General features: G+C 44.0%; 1 protein-coding gene across 7 annotated transcripts in view; it reads right to left on the minus strand.

The window, feature by feature from the left end:
- Nucleotides 1–20,129, minus strand: part of fgfr3 (fibroblast growth factor receptor 3) — a 66,773-nt gene extending 46,644 nt beyond the window's left edge. For 4 of the 7 annotated variants that reach the window (XM_076877260.1, XM_004554768.4, XM_023152339.2 and 1 more), the window contains exons 1-2: nt 19,678–20,128; nt 15,206–15,431 (exon numbers count right to left, since the gene is read on the minus strand). In XM_076877260.1, the coding sequence (XP_076733375.1) occupies nt 15,206–15,353 (148 nt within the window). In that variant the 5' untranslated portion in view covers nt 15,354–15,431; nt 19,678–20,128. Of the gene's footprint in view, nt 1–15,205; nt 15,432–19,677 lie in introns of all 7 variants that reach the window. The other 3 variants (XM_076877261.1, XM_076877259.1, XM_012920090.3) reach the window with 3 other exon arrangements.
- Nucleotides 20,130–20,775: the final 646 nt, after the last annotated feature.

Raw genomic sequence — 20,775 nt, forward strand, 5'->3', positions numbered from 1 at the left:
CAAAGAGTCTCACTTTTATGTGCTAAAGTTTTGATATATATACAAAAGGATTGGCCAATATTAGCATACAGGCTTAAAACATGCCACAAAGTTGCCCTTCTTTCCAGAAAACTGGTAATATTCATAATGTGTACAAATCTACTCTAAGCAGATTATGGCTTTAGTGGAGAAAAATCTGGATTAAGCAGTAAAGTTTATTTAATTAGGATTTGTTAATAGCAAGGCGAGGCGAGGCGTTCATGTGATCCAGCTTGCAAAACAATACTTTTTTCCTTTTTCACTTTGATCCTGGGGAAAATGGATAGGACAAACATTTGCACACCACTTGGATGTTTACACCACCAGAGGCTAAACAAATGCAATTTACAGAAAGAGCAAAACAAAGAAAAAATATACTTCTTGGACGTTAAGGGAGGAAAAAACCCTCAATTTTTCAGATGTTGCACAAAGGAGCAAAGAACCCTTTTCTTAGTCACTATCAATGACCAAATATGTGTTTCTTTCTCAGATCCTGCACTTTGAAATGCAGATTTGGAAAGTGCTTTGAATAAAAAGTGGATTTTTGGTTTGAAAAAGCCTCACGCCGTGCCGGCTGCACCTCTCAGGACAGATGTACCAGCCGGTGAGCTCGGGTGGAGACCCGGGTCTCCACGCTGCACCTTTCAAGTGAAACTTCTCCTACGTGAAGTGATGTGTTTGATCACACTGACAAGAGACGGCTCTTTGAGCGGCAATAAAATGTGCTCGTGGTGGTGAGTCACAGAGAAATATTCCTTAATTAGCAGCTGATAACCTAAAGAAAAAAAAATCCGGCTGCTGTGTGCCTAGCTGTGGAAGAATGGGGTTTTAATAGGCAGCGTCTGGGTGGGTGCTTATGGAAGTGACTAAATGTGAAGCAGGGTGTTGCTCGGGCACTTTTTTCCTGCATACAAGTTAAGATAAGAAACGAATCAAAGGTAGTTTGATTCATTTCATTCAGCAGAATGAAATAAAACTCGGCCACAGCGTCTCACGTGGTTCCCTGCATCTGAAAGAGTGAGGCCTAATAATCTGAAATGAGTCCTTGAAAGACCACAGGAAGCTTTCCCAGAAACCTTAGCAGGAGCCGAGGAAGTACAGCGCTACTCAGACTAAAGAATAATTGGCTACTTTGAAAAAAAAATCATAATGCAGACTTTCAAAATAAATTTAGATATTAAACACGAGTTCTGATGAAAACGCAGGGAAAATCATCAAACCAGAGGCGATTCATCCAGAGCACAACTATCCTGCTGACAGCATCCAGTCTAGATCAGGGGTCGGGGACAAACTCATTTCACATACAGACCACTTTGATCCTTAGTGAATGGAAGCCCGTTTCCGCCACTAAATAAAAACAAAAAAGCTAGTATCCATAACTCGAAATTTCGAGTTAGCTCTGCCAATCCAAAATATACGTGAATGAGGTCGCTTTCTTGTTACCCGGAAGCATATCGCGCAGAGGAACGCGCACTCAAAAACGGATCCCAACAAATTGGCGCTTTTGCGAATACGTTTGCTGATAGTAACACCATGTGATTCAGCTAATAACACAGGGATTTCATCATTTGTGAAGCCAGGCTGAAAACACTCAGCAATCTGTGCATTCACGACTGGATGTAATACCGGTAGCTTTGCTGTAGCATTTGTAGCTGAGGGCTTCAGCTTCCGGGTAACAAGGAAATGACGTCATTCACGTAGATTACTGATTGGCAGCGCTAACTCGAAATTTCGAGTTGCTTTTCTCAAAATTTTGAGTTAATAAATCGAAATTTCGAGTTAATATGTCGAAATTTCGAGAAAGTAACTCGAAATTTTGAGTTATGGATCCTTTTTTTTTTAGTGGCGGAAACAGGCTTCCATATTAGTGAAACTCCCCTTTCTGTCAGTGTAAAGAAGTTTAACAACACAGTCAATCACTGAGATATCCTAGAAAAAGAAAAAGAAGTGCAATTTCAACAGTACACCTCAGTTTTTTTAAATGATAAATGCTGTAGTAAGAAATCTGTCAGCACGACTCTCAAACTGTAAGAAACAAATGCGTTGAGTTACAGAAGAAGTGTATCCAATAGATACACTGTGTAATCTATGGTACCGCATGAATGGTCATATGGGAGGTCTTTATCAGTAAAGATAAAGCTATAAAAGTTACGAAAATACAGTTAAATGTTGAAAATGAGTGCCTTCTTTCACATTTACCGAAGCTCTCCAGTTGGACGTCTTTGCAGGGACGATTCTGGGTCCTGGTGTTTGACACCCCTGATCTAGATCTTCCTGCCGTGTGTGTCTGTGTGTGTGTTTGAGGGTGGAAATCTCCCAACGGAACCTGCAGCCAGCTGGAAGCAATGTGTGATGTGTGTTTTTGAGTGTGTGTGCTAGAGTGGATGTGGGTTCTGATATGTGTGCGTATATTTGTGCAGTACAGGCTGGACAGTCACTCCATAAATCAAGAGACCCCTGCCCTCCTGGCCCTTCTAACCCTCACGGCTCAATATCATAACAAATAGCCCTTCAGAATAATATAAAGTCTGTCTTTGAGATAGGACCGCGCGCTGTCCGCTAACGTGCCGCTCACAGACCCCATCTTTTTCTGCGCCTCTGAAGAGGTTTATTTATCCTCTACAAACTTCTCGATGAAAAGGCCTCTTTATGTGGGGGAACCTTTCCACGCCTGTCTTTCTCCCACTCGAGCGCACACACTGAAGGACTGAGCGACGGATCCCGAGGAACAGGAAGGAGTGTAGGCCAGACCGAGAAGCTGTCGCCGTGGCCGCTGTCATATCAGGACTTTTTAAGGGAAATTCTCAAGTTGTCAGCAGATCTCAAAGGTTTTCGCTCTGAGAAAGAACACGAGGTTTTGATAGAGATGTGAACAAATGCAGGCCAACATCACAAATATAAAAAACGGTGCAGTCTTGAATAAGGCACGCTCCTCTCTGCCTTCTCAGTGCGTGCATGTGCATCCCTGGGCTTTCCTGTTTCTGTGGTCTGCCACCCTGTTTTCACTATATTTGTTTACATGTCTAGATCTGATTTCCCCCCCTAAATCTAAGCTTTTGACGCCAACGTCTGAGCGATGGGGGAAAAGAGGAAGATCAAGCAGGGTCGAGTCGAGCAAGAATCCTTAAGATGCGGTTTTATATTACGTTCTGTATTTGGGTGGGATGTTTCCTGATACGTATCCTTCTTGACACATTCAGAGTGAAGAGAGCATTTTCTGAAGTTCACATCCGTCAGTAAACAAGTACGTTGATGCATCACGATGCTGCATTTTGATGAATTCATTTTCTGCTCTGAAGGAGGCGAACACGTCGAGTTTCATCTTTCAGCGCTGAGAGACTAATCCTTTAAAAGTTTGGTTGTTTAAGTACCCTTCCTAACTTCCTGCTGATGATGGTCCGGGTTGATTTATGAAGCTGCTTCAGTCGGGCTGTTTTACATAAGGCAGAATCCAAACTGGTTCAAAGAGGCAAGAGGGATCGTAAATGGTGACCGATAACAGGACTCACTTTCTTCGGGGAAGGAGGGCTTAACAGGTACTTTTATTGAGCCTGGTACAAAAGCAGGAGCACATACTTTTTCAGACCATATCTGCTTCTAAACTGCTCTTGAAAGTGATGGATTCCAGATGGGCCGGGGAGACGTTCATCTTTATCAAGCGCCCTCTTTTTCCTCCTCCTCCTCCTCACTACAGCTAATAACACAACAAGGCCATGTTTCCAACATGTGCGGAGCGTGCCGATGCTAAACCAGCAGCAAACAATTTAGCAGTAAATGGTCTTTTCAAGAAGGTAATTAGTTGTTTGCTTCTACTGCAGAAAAAGGCCGGACTTCGTCTTTTTAAGCAAATACATCACAGGGCAACAAACAGGTTTTAGGATTTTACACAGAGAATGACTAACTTTTGCTGAATCTTAAGTTGTTTTCACACATATGCACGTGCAATGTTAGGAAAATGGTTTTCTACTCTACTCTAAGACTCAAGATCCCTCATTCACACACAATCATACAAGCGGTGTTTTCTATGCCTAAGCGCTTTCTATCCAACATTCACACACATCCAAGCTCTGATGAACACATCACAGAGCAACTTGGGGTTCAGTTTCTTGCCCAGGGATACTTTGGCATGCAGGCCGGAGCAGCCAGGGAATGAACCACCATGAGTGGATGACTCGCTCTTCCTCCTGAGATGTAGTCAGCCCAGATCAGAATCAGGACATGTTTTCAATTTGTTCAGCAGGAGATTTTCATAATCTCCTCAGAGAAAAGATGCATTGTATCAAATTTAGCTACTAGCTAATTTTAATCTGCAGATCCTGGACAGGTCAAACAACAGACAGAAATTTATAAAAACACATCTTCAGTAAGCAAATTACACTAATATGATCACTTTTAATCACTTTTATTTAGGCTAAGGTCCTGTCTGGGTCGGGCGTGCAGGAGGAAAGACACATGACGCATGCTCGCTATGACTCCGCCAGATGCTTTACGTGCACTGTTCTCACTTTTTAAATTATCAGCCGTGATAAAGAAATCATAAACACTAAGATAAAAAAATAAAGTTACTTTGAGTTATAAAAACACTAAATTACCCTCTAAAGATATTTCCCGAAGAGCTCGATGAACGCAGACGGACAGCTTGGTTCGGACCATGATGTCCTCCACAGCAGCCCGTCTGCTCACTGTGTCCCGCCAACAGATTCTTTTACTTCTGCTTCCTATGTTGTAAATCCAGACCGGCTGCCAACCGTTTGGCAAACTCAACACCCCCACCAGACGAGCCAGCATCACATGACCTTCAAACAGGATCTGTGGAACCCCTACCCACCCCACAAACCACCCCCAACAGCAACAACAACCATCACCTCCCCTCGCCATAAAGAGCGCATTTCTCTTCCTCCATTTCACAGCTATGCCAATTGTAAATCCTGCTCATCTTAGAAAAGCTCCCCCCACACTTTGCTTTTTCTCTTTTTTCGAAATGTGCTGCAAAACCGCTAATCTCTCTTTAATATGGTTTGGCCGGATGTAAATACCTTCGGACAATGCCCCTAATCTGGGCCAGCCTGACAACCTCACACCGTTGTGGAGAAGCCTGCCAGGAGGAGACTGGAGAGAAAAGAGGGATGGCTCGGTGGAGATCAAGGAGGAAGGGGGAAAGAGAGGAGAGAGAGGGGTGAGGTTTCCCCCAGCTTGTTGCCTCTATTCTTCTGTGAGCCTGAGCCGCGCCTTCTCAAAAGAGCCTCGAAAATCAAGTTAAAGATAGACGTTGCCTCTAAACATCCCGCCCCAGCCTGTGCCAGCCTTCACCCTCCCTTCCTCCTCCACCTCATCCCTCCTCGGTGGCTGGCCCTCTACTCAGTTGCGCTAACGAGCATCGGAAGCTACTGTACATACAGGGTATCCTGGCAGCGCCCAATCGTCTTTGCTCCTTTCACACCCTCATCATCACCCCCCACCTCGCCTTCATCCCTTCAGCCTCAGAATAGGACCGGGGTTTGGTCCACGGTAATTGTAATTCCAAAGACGAACTGGCCTAGTTTCAATTCAACAGACAAGTGTAAGAAGCTCGCCCCACAACGGCCAGGATGTCTGCGGAGTGTGTGTGTCTGTGTGTGTGTGTGTGGGGGCCTACTAAACAACATAATCACCCTTCCCTGAACAACGCGGAGGAACCAATCTGATTACAGCACAGCTTTGAGAGCTTTGAATTCATACGTCACAGCTTCTTACTCGAGTGTTCCTAATAGAGCGAGTAGTCGAGTAGTAGTAATTTTAGTGCCACTTTCTGGAAAGTCAAATCACTCATGATTTCCCAAAGACTTTGAGGAGGAGGGGGGCAGACCGGTACTCGGAAAACACTTAGTGAATGTGGGAAATCGGAAAAAAGGTAAAACTCGAAAAATCTGAGCAAACGCATGAAAAACAAACGTTTTTGCAAGAACTGAAAATGTAGTGTGAGAACTTTTTTTCTTTTCCTGCTTAAATCCATCAATGTTCTTCGTCTTTTACAAAACAACTCATCACGTGATTAGCAACAAGACAAATGAATGCACGCATGAACAGCTAAACATCTGGACCACAAACACGTTTACTGCACATCTGACCTGAAACAGAGTTTTAAAGGGTTCAAAGTGATGCCTGAAGGCGTCTCAGCTGATGGAAACCATCTCCGAACACACCTCAGGGAGATGCTTGATTCAAACATTAAACTTTGACCTCAACTGACCCCGACCAGGACCCTACTCTGACCTCCCAGTGTGGCAAGTGTACTTCTGATACTCTCCAGCGGCGACGACCCTCCCCCGCAAAATCTCTGGCTCGACAATGATAGCGATGTGTGTGCGTGTGTGTTAAAAAGGAAAGTGTGCCTTAACACTGATCACAGTACTCAACTCGAGCACTCAGACACACATTTACAAAACAAGCCTAAATCCTGGATCGCTCCGTGTCTAGTCTGTTCCCCTTGGCAACGGTGCAAACTTTGATGGCGGCGTTGTGCATTCATCTGGTGAAGAAACCTACAGTAATCGTATTTACTCTCTCTCTCACTTAACAAAGAGCTGAAAATTAAAACCTCAACTGGGGTTTTGGTAATTAGCCTATCAAGCATTAACCGTGTTTAGGTGAATTCAAGTAAGCACAGTTGGAACCAGAAACATGTTGCAGGAGATAAATGTGTCCTAAGTAAACTTTAGATTGATGTCTTTTGTGTTCCTTTGGGGAATTTAATTGAAACTCAACTGATATCAAGCAGCGCATACATCAGCATTATTTGGTCTACCTTTGTTAACTCGTGTCCCAGGGTGGTTGGGGGGGTTTGCGGTGTATGTTTGCATGAGACCTGGGGTTGGGATCAGCAGGACGTGAAAGCGTTTACTGCTCTGTTTATGATGCGGTTTATTAGTGCGGCGGGACCGTGCGGGTCTCTCCCTCAGCCTGGTTCCAACCTGCCTCCTCTGAAACCTGCTGCTGGGCTCAGCCACATGGTTCAGATCACCTGGCACACGGTCAAAAACATCCCAAGCTTTCTGGGCAACCGACCACTTCATCACTTCGTCTCTCTCTTCTTCTTCTCGTCTTGCTCTCCCTATAGTCGTTTTTTTGTTCTCACTCTAACCTGACAAGGAAAAATGAGGAACATGTCACAGAGGACGTATCAAGATTACAGCTCCCTGCGGGTCGTTGTCTGAGCGCGGTGAAAGCCTTGAATGAAGTACTGTTAGAGTATGTTAGCTTATGAGAGCAGGGCAGGGGCAGGAAAAGCCCTTTAATCCCATCATCCCTGCCTCCTGCTTCCCTCCAGGTCCTGCCTCCACTCACAGCACAGGCTGACCGTAGAGAGGAGCCTCTGTTTGGGGCGAAGAACAACTGGAGCACAGTTGTCTGAAGACATCTACACTGTTACATTGTTACCACCGTGCAAAAAGGCTTTTAGAGCCAGGGATGATTTTAAAAAGCCTGGATTTCATTTTAAACTCACTAATGAAAAAATTGATTTTATTAATAATTCTAAGTACAAGACATGGGCAGCTAATATTACTAACTACTTAGCAGTTGCCCAGACAGCTTGATTTACTTGCGGTAACCAAATCAGTTATCAGGATGGCTGAAACCTGCATGTGATCGCCTACGCTCCTTTAGCATCCATTGGTGTTTCCACAGCACTGCATACACATGAAAAATTTCAGTTGCATTCTTGTTCGACCAGCACCAACTTGTCACTGAGCAAAGAATTCAAACTTGATTTTTACAGTTAAACAGCTAGAGACGGATGATAGCTAAAAGCTGCTGCTGGTGGCGGGTTGAAGGCGGCTTTTATCTGCGAAAATAAAAATGAGAGAAATGCCTCAACAGTTTATAAAATTACAAATTAACTGCTCTTCCAGCCTTTATAAAAAAATGTATTTCAAAGCATCGTCATATGAGCGAAGCATGTTGCTGTACAGTTTTTGGAGCGCTGCTGTAGGTTGCTGGTATTTAGCCGTGCTCCGTGTTGCCTCTTTATCAGCTGGAGCTGTGCTCTCCTTTGTGGAAGTCTGACTTTACAGATTCTGTCAGTTAGAGGCCACCGAATCAGCAGGGTGTCAGAAAAGTAAAGATCGGGTTCAGTTCTATCAGCGTTGTTGAAGTTACTCCTTGTCAGCCGAGGAAGTCGATAAAGGTCACCGATGACATCATAGCTCCTAACGAAGTCTGATGCAGGGTGACGCCCCAAAATGCAGCGAGCAGACACATTTGGAAAAACAAAGAATCAATAATATAAAAAATGAAGTGAGGCTGTTTCCTGGTTTGATTGTGACGGCAGCCAGCAGATAAACCACTGACTGCATGGTGCACGGGCGACGGGGAGAAAGACGGCGCACAAGGCGAAAAGACGGCCAATTAACACATCCACCGCGCTCAAAACTAACATTTCATGGGAGTTCTGAAAAAGGAAAAAAAATCTGATGGTTTAGAAAAAAACCAACATAAAAACAAATCTGGAGTCAGCTCTTCTGTCACTGCTCTGCTGCTAGCCAGCACACCGAGCGCTCTCGCTCTCTTCTTTCCAGGGAGGAAAAAGGCTTCCCTTACGCTCTGCAGAGGGCACAAGGCTTTATTATTTTAGCTCTCCTGGCAAAATAACATAAAGGGGGGGAGAGGGGGGAGAGGGGTGAGAGAGCGAGACGTGGGAGGGAGTTTGGTTTCAATATTAGATGTGTCAGCTGCCTTGGATGCGAGGGAGCATTAAACAGAAGCGCATGCAAGGGTGTGAGTGGAGACCCCAGGTCTTTTATTTTTGGTTTTTTTGGGGGGGATCAAGGCAGGAAATAGATGATTCAACCAAGAAAGAACGAAAGAAAGAAACTACTGCTCATGTATAACCTTTTTCAGTCTTACTGCATCACAGTCACCTGTTAAAGTAAAGGAGACGAAATAAAAGAGCAGAGGGAAAGACACAGAAGAAGAGGAAAGACACAAAGACCGGGACAGGGAAAGGAGGGATGAAGGGGAAGGAAGACAGAGGACAGAAGAATATGAAAGAGATGCACACACACACAATCACACACACACGCACACACAATCACAAGCAAGGAGGTAATCTCATACTGCGCAGTAACTGCTTCCCTCCCTCGCTCCCCGACACACACGGCATTAAACACTGTCTGTTGGCTCTCTGGTTCCATTCACAGAAATGTAAATGGGGTGCAGCAGAGCCAGACAGCTCTGCTTCTGGTTAGTGGTCAGTGAGAAAGAAAGAAAGAAAGAGAGAGATGGACCTGTTAGGAGGAGAGTGATCAGTGCACGTGGGAGGCCTGGAGTAAACTTGCTCACCATGTGACTTTTATTAGTCTAATTATCTTGAAAATACACGTTATTAATGACTCAATATGCTTTTGACTCCCGCTAACGAGATCCTTTATTATAAGTTAGACAGCGTGTCCTCTGATACAGCGGAGACCTGTAAGACAAATGAAGTACCACTGAGTTGAGTTTCTGTATAGAGGAAATAAAGACATGAGTGCTGTTCATATCACTGTAAGGATGAGTATGAGTGAGAACGGTGGAGTAAATGCAATTAAAAATGGTAATTGGTGCAAATAGAAGAACAAGAAAGTGGAAAGACAGACGTAAGCTACTATTTAATGATGGGTGGGACATGAAGCCAGGACTGTGACTCTCTTGGTACTTGTGTGTGTCTGTGTGTGCTGGATTTCTAACAGCCCAGCGCTCAACCTGCCATCTGTTTGACTCTGCCAGCAACAAAATTACCTCTTCCAATGGGGTTGGCTCAAACCGCGCGCACACACACACGCTTACAGTCAGGTTGTTCACATACAAACACGTTTAGACATGCACGGTGTATATTGGGTACATTTTGCAATCATCATCCATCTTGAAGATTCAGGTGAGATTATGCAATTGAACCAACGGTGGCAATAAATCCACATGTCAGCAGGACAGAAGGCAAAACAGAAAGAGTGAGACACCTAACTTAAAAAAAAATCCTGTCAACCCATCACTTCACAGTGCAAAAATATTTTGTCAGCTTCAACTGTGGCTCCAGTTGACTAATCGCCAACTCTCTTTTCCCCGTGCGCCCTCCGAGAGCGGTCTTCCTGATGTGATACAATGAGCCTTTTTGTTCTGCTCCATGTCTGCCTTATCTGTTAAGTATCTCAACAATTTCCTTAAGGGGAAGCTTTGTAATTAAAAGTCCGACCATATGTCAACGCCACTGTCAGCCAGCGGGCTAAGAACCGCCCTGAACCGCAGCCAGGGGTAGAGCAAAGGGCATGCACAGGTGTGTACGAGGCAGGCGAGTGTGCGTACGTGCTGGTGGAGAAAAAAAAAACAGAAACAAAAAAAGCAGGCAGTGGATGCAGGAATCAGAGCTTAGAAACTGATGGAGATTTGAAAACTTGCCAGAGAGGAGAAAAATGAGCAGATACACAGGAGGCTTTAAGGCTTAAAATGTTGTATAATATATGTATGCATTCAAATATGGCAAAGAAGAATGCAGAAAAGGTGGCGGGGAGTTAGACGTGACCAGAACACACAGACGGGCCTTTTTCATCCATAATTCATTGAACGGTGTGCAGAGAGGATTTCAAAGGGCATTAATGAGGTGTAATAATACATGCATAGCTGTGGCCTGCAGACACGGCTCGTACGAAGGCCGCGGGCAGACAATGACCTACTGATCTACAGCTGTCTGCTAATTTTTTGTGTTTCTTTTTTGCCTACCTAGTGAAGGTGCACCAAGGTGTGCATCCAACTCGTACCTGACAAAGACGGGTTTTCTTTCACACAGCAGAGGTCCCAACATACAAGCCGGTTTTTGTTTCACAGTATAGCACAGTTCAATCTGAGCATTTTCACTTCAGTCTGTGATCTGATATGAAAACCTTTAATAACATTTTGCTAAGCAACAGGCTTTTTCCACTAATGCTCAGCTGTGTGTTATCCTTGGAAAAACACTGCGTCTAGACAGTGCCGCCTAATGCATAACGTGCTTAGAAGGACGAGACAACACAACATGTTTTAATGTTGATTTAAATGATCAACTACCATTTATTACTCTTTGTTAAAAAACTGTGTGAATACAGTAACATGTGTAGGTTTACAGATGTAAAAACTGAACACTGGTGCCAGTGTTTGTACAACTGCAGAGAGTCTAGGAGAAATACCCCGCTATGATCCCTTGTGAGTTTATTTGTAATGATTAATTCCCATCCACAAACGTGTCTGAAATGCCTACTGGATTAAATGCCTGACAGACTGAGGACAGAAGTGCCATTGTTTAACAAATCATCATTCAAAGCTTGTTTGGCCTGAACATTTACTCCACTTGCCAGAAAGATTTCTCGATAATGTTGCCGGGGAAATGAGCCTTCGCGCAGACACTGTGAAAACCAAAACACAACACAACGGAGGAACTTTTTACGCTGAAGTTGTGATGAACAGGCAGCCACGCTGAGCCCACACATGTACAGAACTGGCTAATTACAGGCTAGCGATGTGGAGACTGCTCCACCATAAACAATTAGAAATAAAAATACTAATAATATGCAAAATAAGACCAAGAAGGTACACGAGTATTGCTTTAGGGCTTAAAAAAAGAAAGAAAGTGCATCGGATGACTAATCGTCAACACGATCAGTGTCATTGTGGTGTGATTTAAAATAGATGCTTGTTAAAGATCAGATGATTTATTTTTAGTCACTCTCTATAAAGAAATAGGACTAAAAAATAAGAGTTAAAAACAAGAAGGTTTAAGGAAAACTTTGCACAGCTGGCAACATGTGCAGACCTATGAACATAAGAGCGTTTGAGCTAAGTAGGTAAACACAAAGGCAACTAACAATCCTCTTACATGAGCTGTAAGATCACTTACAGCTCATGTAAGAGGTGACAAGGAAAGGACTTGATGGTGCTAGAATGATAGAGCCAACTGGATTCTCCACAGGGACATCTGAGCAAGAAAGAGGGGAAACTCGGACTGACCAGAAGTCTCAGGGACACTCAGGGATACTGGAAAGGAAAGAGCTGCTGTGGGTGGGTATTAATAATGATAATAATAATAAAAATAAACATCTGACTAGAGGGGTGCTTGCTTGACGCAAACTCAGAGTGCGAAGAAGGGCTTAGAGGTGGATATAGAAGAAACTAACGTGCACTACAGCAGCACAGTAAAGCGCTTCTGCTGTGACAGTAGCAACATCCTGATTAAACACATCAATACATCCATTACAAAGATTACATAGAACTCTTCCTCCAGACATGAGATGGGAAACAGCTGACCACACCATAAATGCTGACTGGAAACTATCTCTGTCCACACACACACACACACACACACACACACGCATGCATGCATGCACGCAGGTATAGATCTGTTACCTTCAGGAAGATGCTGTCACCATCAAAGACTAACAGCACACATCAAAGTTTTTCGAAAGTGTGTAGAAGTGAGCGTGTGTAGAAAAAAAGTAAGAAACAAGGAGAGGCAGAGAACGAGAGTGTGTGTGTGTGTGTGCACTCATGCTTGTTTGTGTACTGATGTGTGTGTGAACTGTAGAGCATGAGCGTAAATCGGCAAATGCTGAGGTTTTAACGAGTCGCCTAATCACCCAAACACCTCCTGCTGACATTTACAGTCCTTGCCGATGGGGTGGCGTGACCACACACACACACGCTCACACGCACACATTTTCAGTCTCTAAACGGGACAAACAACTTGCTTTCTTCTCTAGTTGAAGGACACGGTGACCACACAACCACGGTGCGTCTTCCTCTCGCTCATGCGGACACACATTTTCTTCTTCTGCCTTCTTTTATTTATAATGTCGCATTAACTGCAGACTCTGCTCACGCGTAAACACAAATGTGCGCACACAGCGATGCAATGGCAAAACTGAATGTGCATGTCTGCTGATTCACATGTGCCGTATACTTCCATCAGAGCTCCGCGGGGATATCAGCAGGGGGTGTGTGTGGTCAGTAAATACTCAGGGAAGGTTACGAATGACACACACACACACAGTCTCTGTTCTATGTCATCAGTCTCTCACATCAGTCAACTTGGCCTCTCAAACTTTTTTTTTTGTCACAGCAAATGACACCAGCTCTTGGAGAAATAAACAATGCTGCGCACCGACACAACTTAACACACACCATAAGGCCTGCTTACCTCACACACACATAAATAAACACCCAGAAAACAGCTTGACTTTAAACAGGATTTTTAAAGACCCACTATATTACCATTAGATGACTTTTTAAAGGGTAATTACGACCTTTTTTTCTACTATGATCTATTACTGTTACTTGTTAAGAAGGCATTGTGGAAAATGTTTATGCTTAAAAATAAAGCGGTTTCCTTCTATAACTTCTATCCAGCAGCCAACAGAGGTCAGTGATCACAACCAGAGTTCAACCAAAACAACTACACACTTTAAACATACTGAAAAAGATCTGAATTGATATTTAGAGGCCAGCTGTAAACCTTCAAGGGCATATTTGTCCTTAACACCTGCTGATCCTGACACACACTAATCCACACACTTCCCCCCAAAGTCACACAGTGCCACACACGGAAAACACAAAACCTAAGTGACAACTTTGCAGCCCGGTGTTGCGGTTGCTGAGGGGAAATTGTGCCATCTGCCATTAAACAACACTCATTTTACCCCTACTGCTCGTCCATCTGTGGATGTGGAGAACTCTCCTGGAGGCCAGAGGGCCACGGGGGAGACAAGACGCAGGCCAGAGATGCCTACGAGGAGCAGTCCCAACTGGACAGCAATGAATTGTCAACACTTGAGATTCTTACTTTTTTAAAAATCAATTTGAACCTGAAATTTGGGGATTTTTAATAGTTTCACATAAAATAAAAATGTAGCTTCAACCCTCGAATGCAGAGTAGTCCTCTTAGCCAAAGTAAGGGTGTGTCTGATATTCCCTTGTTGGTATTTCTGCATCTTCATAGTAATGTTGGTCTGGGATCAACATTCAAACTGACCAATCACATGAGAGACTGTGATGGCTTCCAGCAGGGAAGGCAATCAGGCAGACAGAATCACACATTGTCTTTCCTTACATTATGCGTTTTACACGAGAGAGGGCGGGGGACAAGTCTCTTTTTAAGTCGCTGGATGCAGAGGATAATGTGGCTATTTAGCTGTTATCTCTCAAAGCTGTGTTCATTATCACTGATCAGCAGATTAAGTCCCACAAACACAAGTCTCCACTTTAGTGACTTAAGTCCAAGTCTTGAATCTCAAAGTCTGCATCTCTGCTCTGACCTCAGTTATTTGGGCGACAGCCAAAACAAACTGTACACACAAAAGCAGCAGTTAGAAAAGCTGTAATACCACAATCTTTTACACTCATGCACAAAGTGTCTCAGCTTGCGTAAGACAGCTGGGCCCTCTCCAGCAGGCGCCCCGGCTCCTCGTCTTTCTTAATGCGCTGTACCGTGTAAAGAGTGTCAAAGACTCATTTTAAATAACCCTCACATAAAAAGGAAAAAAAAGGGAGGGGAGAGAAAGAAGTGTTGGCTAACACCTACGAATAAAGATTACTCTGTGTTGTTGTTTTTTTTTTTAATAGCAATATGGAGAGATTAAAGCAAACGCAGTCAAAGTTTATTTTGGATTGATCTTTGGGTATTTCCCTGCCTCGAGAACAAAGAGGGAAAATCTCGCTAAGCTCAGCGAACCGAGAAGAGGCCAATTAAATCCTCCTCGGACAAAAAACGTCATAAAAATTTTTTGTTGAAAAAGAGAAAGGACTCCATTCGCATAAACAGTAAATGGGACTTTTAAATACCATTATTTGAAGTGATGAACACAGAAAAATTAATGTCTTTCAAAGAACATGGAAAAGAAAGCAATGAACAAGAGTGCACAAGAAGCACTGTTTAATGACCTTTTCTACCCTTTCAATGTAAAGCCAACATGTGGATTATTCAAATCACGATTAAAAAAAGGAGCTGGAACCACTCAGAGTTTGGTATTTTTAGCTAATAATATAAATCACAACGCATTAAAGGGCATCTTTGCTCAAATTGTTCTCTAAAATTATGTTGCAATAAGTTTGAGGCACAAAATTCAAAATGAGTTTTCTCAGCGTCTTAAGCAGACTTAGGACAATTAATAATGTGGCATCAGCAGTGTGGGGTTGGATGTCTGTCTCCTACCTGTGGGCTGAGCAGTGGGCAGCCCGGCTGGAACGACGGTGAGAGGAAGGAGGAGAGAAAGCCAGAGTGAGCACCACAGAGCAGTCATTCCTCTGGGCGAAGAGGTCAGACGCAGAGCAGCGAGGCCCGACTCCAACTTAGACAACATCCTCCGTTCGCATACTGTCCAGCAGAAGGGCGGCCGCAGATGCCGCAAGAATCTGTCCGACAGCTCCCCACCACGGACCTGAAACAAGCAGCAGAATCTGTCAAAGAGAAGCCAGGATGTCCATTGAGACTATAAACACAGAAATCAACACAGTCTGAAACTTAAAAAAAACCAACATCAAATGGCTGTACATTGAACGCAGTGCAACAAAGCGCCTTGGGGTCTGTGCATATGCTAACGTGTTTTGACCTGAGAGTCCACACAGATTTTAAAGATTAGACGGGAAATCCCTCTTCAAAGTTTTTTCTTAGAAACTTTCTCTGAGCACCTGGTTCTTAGGATGGGAAAACAGAAATTCCAACACACGAACAGCTCAAAGTGAAAACTTCAGTACCCTACCGTGAGTTCAGATCACAAGCTCAACAATCAATCAGTTAACTTGCTCATTGTTACAGAGCTAAACAGCCTGACGCTCTTTTCCCGGGGACTCTTCTCGACAAAGTCACCCTCCATTATCAGACTGCAGCATGGTGGCTACAGAAAGGGATAGCAGAGTGTTCAGCCCCTAAGTTTTCCCGAGAAAGGAAAAGTTGGAATGCCCAGTGAGATGTGAGTGAAATGCCCAGAAAAGTAAAAGAAAAATCTTCCCACACGAGCACACGTAAACACACATGGTACCACTATTAACCTAAACGTCAGAGGGTCTGTGAATCTTCTGAATACCTTTGGTTGTGGGACGTCTACCTTAACACACACACTCCTACGGAGACGTTTATTGAATACACATGCTAACATTACAGAACGAGCTTCACTTGCACACACTGAGGTGTATTGCACACAGACACACAGTCAAAAGAAAGGTTGTGTTGTCTTAAGTCTTAACAGTACTGTTTTCTTTCCCTTGCAGGACCTGTGACCCACTCCTCGCTTGGCACAAGTGCGAGGACGCATTTGCACGTTATCGAGCTTCAGTAAAGAAAAACACAGACTGGGGACACTTCACAAGACACACGTGGATAAATAAAGCAGCACACACACACACGGTGTCCTAATTTAAACAGTGCCACCGCACCTTTTACCCGTCAACATACTTCAGCCTTTAATGTTCTCCTTATGAACTCCCAGGAGTCCTTCTATTCCCGTCTCAGCCCATCCTCACCTTCTTACAACACGAGACGCCTACATGCTGCTGAGGTTTGTTTATATAGCACAATAAGGCCTTCGCTCTCAGGCCGTGGAGGTTGCTGATTACAGGCCTCTCTAAATCTAAACTTTTGTTTTCTCTGGCAGGCACAGAAACACACACACACACACACACAGAAATAAATATATACATACATATATATATAAAATAGTAGCTTTTTACAAGGCAGTACACTTGGAGAGCTGACAGGGCTTCAGAGTTGGTTCATATCAACCCGTAGATCTGTTTAGACAAGTAGCATGACAGCCTCTCAAACCATGTGAGAAGAAGATCTAATACAATAGCAGCATTGACTTATCTGGTGTCAGGTAGGGGTTTAGACTAGGCCAGAGTCCACGGCGAGTGTTTGAATCTGAAGAGCAGCAAAGTGCTGCAGTGTAATTGATGCATTTGGGTGAAATAAATGACAGCCATGTGCAAGAGCAGTAATTAATGTGTGCCCCTTATTACACACAACTACCTGATATCCTCACTGAAAATGAAACCCTCATATACAGCACAACCAGCTAAAAACACTTTGATATCACTTAACAACCTCAAATAGCTGAGTAGAAGAAGAACATGAGGTAATATGGATCCCAAAGACCGAGAGAGGAGTTCAAAGCCTCAAATTTTCATGCTAATATTTTCTTAAAGCATGGCAGGGAAACACAACTACGGCAATGAATAAGGCATGAGCATTAATCATGCAGGACTATCTTCACATTGTAATAGCTCAGGGGCGGAAAAACGCTTCAACCCGGGTTCAAATCCCTGCCACCCCTCTATCCTCAGTGAGGAGCGACGTGAGGAAGTCACATGCTAGTCACACCTCCATGGAGTGTCAGCAATCTTTAATAATTAAGTCGGATAATCAGCGGCTGGGGCCGGATCAGCTTTGTGTTCCTGGTGGGGAAAAAAGGGAGATTAGAGGTTTTTTTTGGAGAGTGGAGCCAAGTGGAGGTTAGATGGGTAATAAAGAGACACACAAGTGGGTCATCTTCCTTTGCAGCACGCCTTTCTCCACTCCAGCTTTTTTCTTTTGCAATGCAATGCATGTCTCACACCCACCATCTCCCTTCTGCCTGTCCCTTCACGACTTCTTGCCTGCCTTCATAGCTGAGCCACCCTCTCTTCAGAGAGCTCGCTCGAACGAGTCCTCGGGTGAGAAGAGATATTGATCAGCTGAGAGGCAGAGGAGAGCTCGGCACTTCAGAGCTGTCAGAGGTTCAGGGGTGACTCCGGGCTCAGCTCACCTCGGGCTGACACTCAGACGGGCGGCGTCTCGTCTGAGACTCAGCCTGCACATGGAAAAAGATCCGAACGCCAGGGCTTTGTCCTCTGTGTTAAAGCAGAAGATACAGATGGACAGCGAAGTCCTTTTTGAAATTATAAAGACTACATGAAGTGCTGCTAGCAGACACTGGGGGACATTAAAATGTTATAAATCGTACTAAGGTTGGTATAAACTCAGCTTTTACTACCTCAGACATGTGAGAATCCTAATTACAGGGGAACAGAAAGACTAGAAGTCCTTACATATATAGGCACAAATTTTATATCAGAGGTATAGTGTAAAGCTCAGATAAGGTCACATAAGTTTGTTTTCTTTAAATAATAAATGAGTGTTTGTGCATGAAAGTAATGATCCTTTTTCTCTGTCAAATTAGACAAGCTGAAGCAGATTAATGAACCCTTCTCTTTATGAACGAGAAGGAAAACGTAAAGGCACTAAACCAGGAGCAGAGCGATGGTCTCGGGCCAATTTCACTAATGAAAAGAGGCAATCAGAGTCTCATTTGGAACCGAAAGTGTCTGAGGCTCGCCTCTGATTGAAAAAGCTGCACACTGGCACGCATTATTTCTCGGGTCAATAGATACAATTAATTTGGAGCATTAGCACAACTATTATCGGCCGCACGCTTGTTTATGACAGCATTTTTTTTTCTTCTTTTTTTTTAATAAGCTAAAGCAACAGAGCCCAAATCTCATTTTCAGCGTCTCTCTCGCAGGACGCAATAATCTAATAATTTTCTTCGGGTTGGGAGTTGACATGGTGGGAGTCAAAGCCGAGCTGAGTGGCCAAAAAGGAGAAGAAGGAGAAGAAAAAATCACCATCTGAATCCCATTGATGCGCATGTGTTTGAAGAGGGGATGAGTGATCTGCTGCTGAGGGGAGAGAACCGCACAGTTCATTCACTGAGAGGGAGAGGAGGGGGGACAATCCGCCGCTTTCTAACTTCAGAGATGATCAGAGGATTTGGGGGAGTGCGGCTCTGTGAAAGAGATGTGCAATTCATATTTCAGCGCCAAACCTGAGAAGACGTCACTACTGCGGTGAGGAGAAACGGCGTGCCCATCCTAACGAGCACGGGGATGGCTGGATTTTATTTATTTATTTATTTAAAAAAAAAAAAAAAACAAGATAAAATCAGGATAGGTTCGATTCTTTCTGAATGAAGAGCGAGCTCACCTCAAACGAAATCTGGCAGGTATCACCACAAACCACCCTTTGTGTAAGGATAAGCGTGCGTGATTTCATTTGGCCTCTTTCTTTCTAAAACACTCAGTTTCACAGTTTCCCTCATTCGTGGATTTTTCTGTAAATACTGAAAAACTGGAAAGGATGAAGGGAATGACTTTGGATGTGGAGAGAACGCTTTAGCGCAAATTACTTTTTTCCCCTCACTGAAAAATCAACCAAACTCAATCAACTGCTGGAAAAAGCATACACGTTTCCCAACCCAAATATGTTTTACAGTATTTTTTCCACTCGTTTTTTTCTTACAGCGTGCGTAATTTCAGCAACACACACACACACCTCCACAAGCTACAACAGAAGCCGCTTTGCGCTCCTGCTCCGAACCCGTGGCAATAGATTTGCGCACTGACTGTTGATTCCTCCAGAGTCTGCTGACACTGGCCAAGATGCGCCAATTGCGCACAAACAGGGACCTCCACGCCACCTGTGCTGTGGCACAGCCGCGGGGCTGCTTCACGACTCACGCAGTGTACACAGTGCTCAAAGCTCTAACCTGTCCTCATCTACAAGGAAGTGAAGCTGTGAGACTTATGTGTCTGAGTCTGCGCAACCTGCTTGTAAATAATAATAATAATAATAATAATAATAATAATATTTACCCACAGTATCCCGTTTTGACAGAAAAGATCAGCCTTCAGAGTTTAGATGGCACCAAGCTTTCCTTTGGTGAAATAGCCTCTAGTCTCCGGTAAACTTCACAAAAACCCACAAAACTACTTTTAAATCCTCACGTTCCAGCGCTTGGAGAGCAGTTTAGCGACAGCGGAAAAAAAGAGTCACAAATCCCCCCCTCACGACTTGAAGGCGAGTGTCTTCGCCAACTTCTCTCCACTAAATCCCGTCCTCCGCCGCGCGCTGCTGTCCGCGTTGTCCAAAGTGTCCAGTCCTCCAAAGTCCTTTCATCCTGTCCTGCGAGGGGGCAGAGTGGACGAGGCGGACGGGGACGCGGGATGCGCGGTTCCTTTGCGTCTCCTCCGGCGCAGATGCCAGTTTCGGTGCGTTTCGTCGCTTCTGATCAACCAACGCAGAGTGGTGACTCTTCTCCTCTCGCTGTCTGTGAAGTAGGAGTTGCAAGGTGCTGCCGTCAACCGTGCACCGCTGGGAAACACGAGGAGTTCCAGGTTTACTTTCAAAATAAAATCCTTGGCTCGGATCCGATGACGCATGCTTTGCTCCGAGGCACTCGTTCAATTATGAAAATGCAGGAAAGGTAAGGGAAAAAAAGCACTCGCCAGCCTATGAGCCATCTACAAAGGAACTCTGTAATGCAGCAATGGTTATATCGTATCGTTTCATGCACTTTAGTACTTCTGTGTACTTAAATAAGAGTCTTTATTATGTTTTTCTGTTTTTAATTGTATTTTTTGCTTAATTGCTCACATCCTGTCATCATTGTTAAGTTGTGAATCAGTGTATTTGATGAAAATCTGAATGCATTCTTCAATAAATGAATATGTAAATTTAAATTTAAAATATGTTAAAATGATATACCAACAGAGCCATCTGAGGAGACAAATAAGTGAAGCACAGCTAGCTGTCGTTAGCAGCAAACTCAATTAAATCAGCCTGGCGGACTCAATTGAGTCATCAAAAAGAGTCCTATTCAATAAGGCGATTAGATATCAAGCTTTTATTTTGAAGGCGGAACCATCGCGTGTACGATTGTGTGACGCTCATCACTCCTCTTGAGTCCACGA

The sequence above is a fragment of the Maylandia zebra genome, linkage group LG19 (assembly GCF_041146795.1).
Source record: "Maylandia zebra isolate NMK-2024a linkage group LG19, Mzebra_GT3a, whole genome shotgun sequence".
Classification (NCBI taxonomy): domain Eukaryota; kingdom Metazoa; phylum Chordata; class Actinopteri; order Cichliformes; family Cichlidae; genus Maylandia; species Maylandia zebra.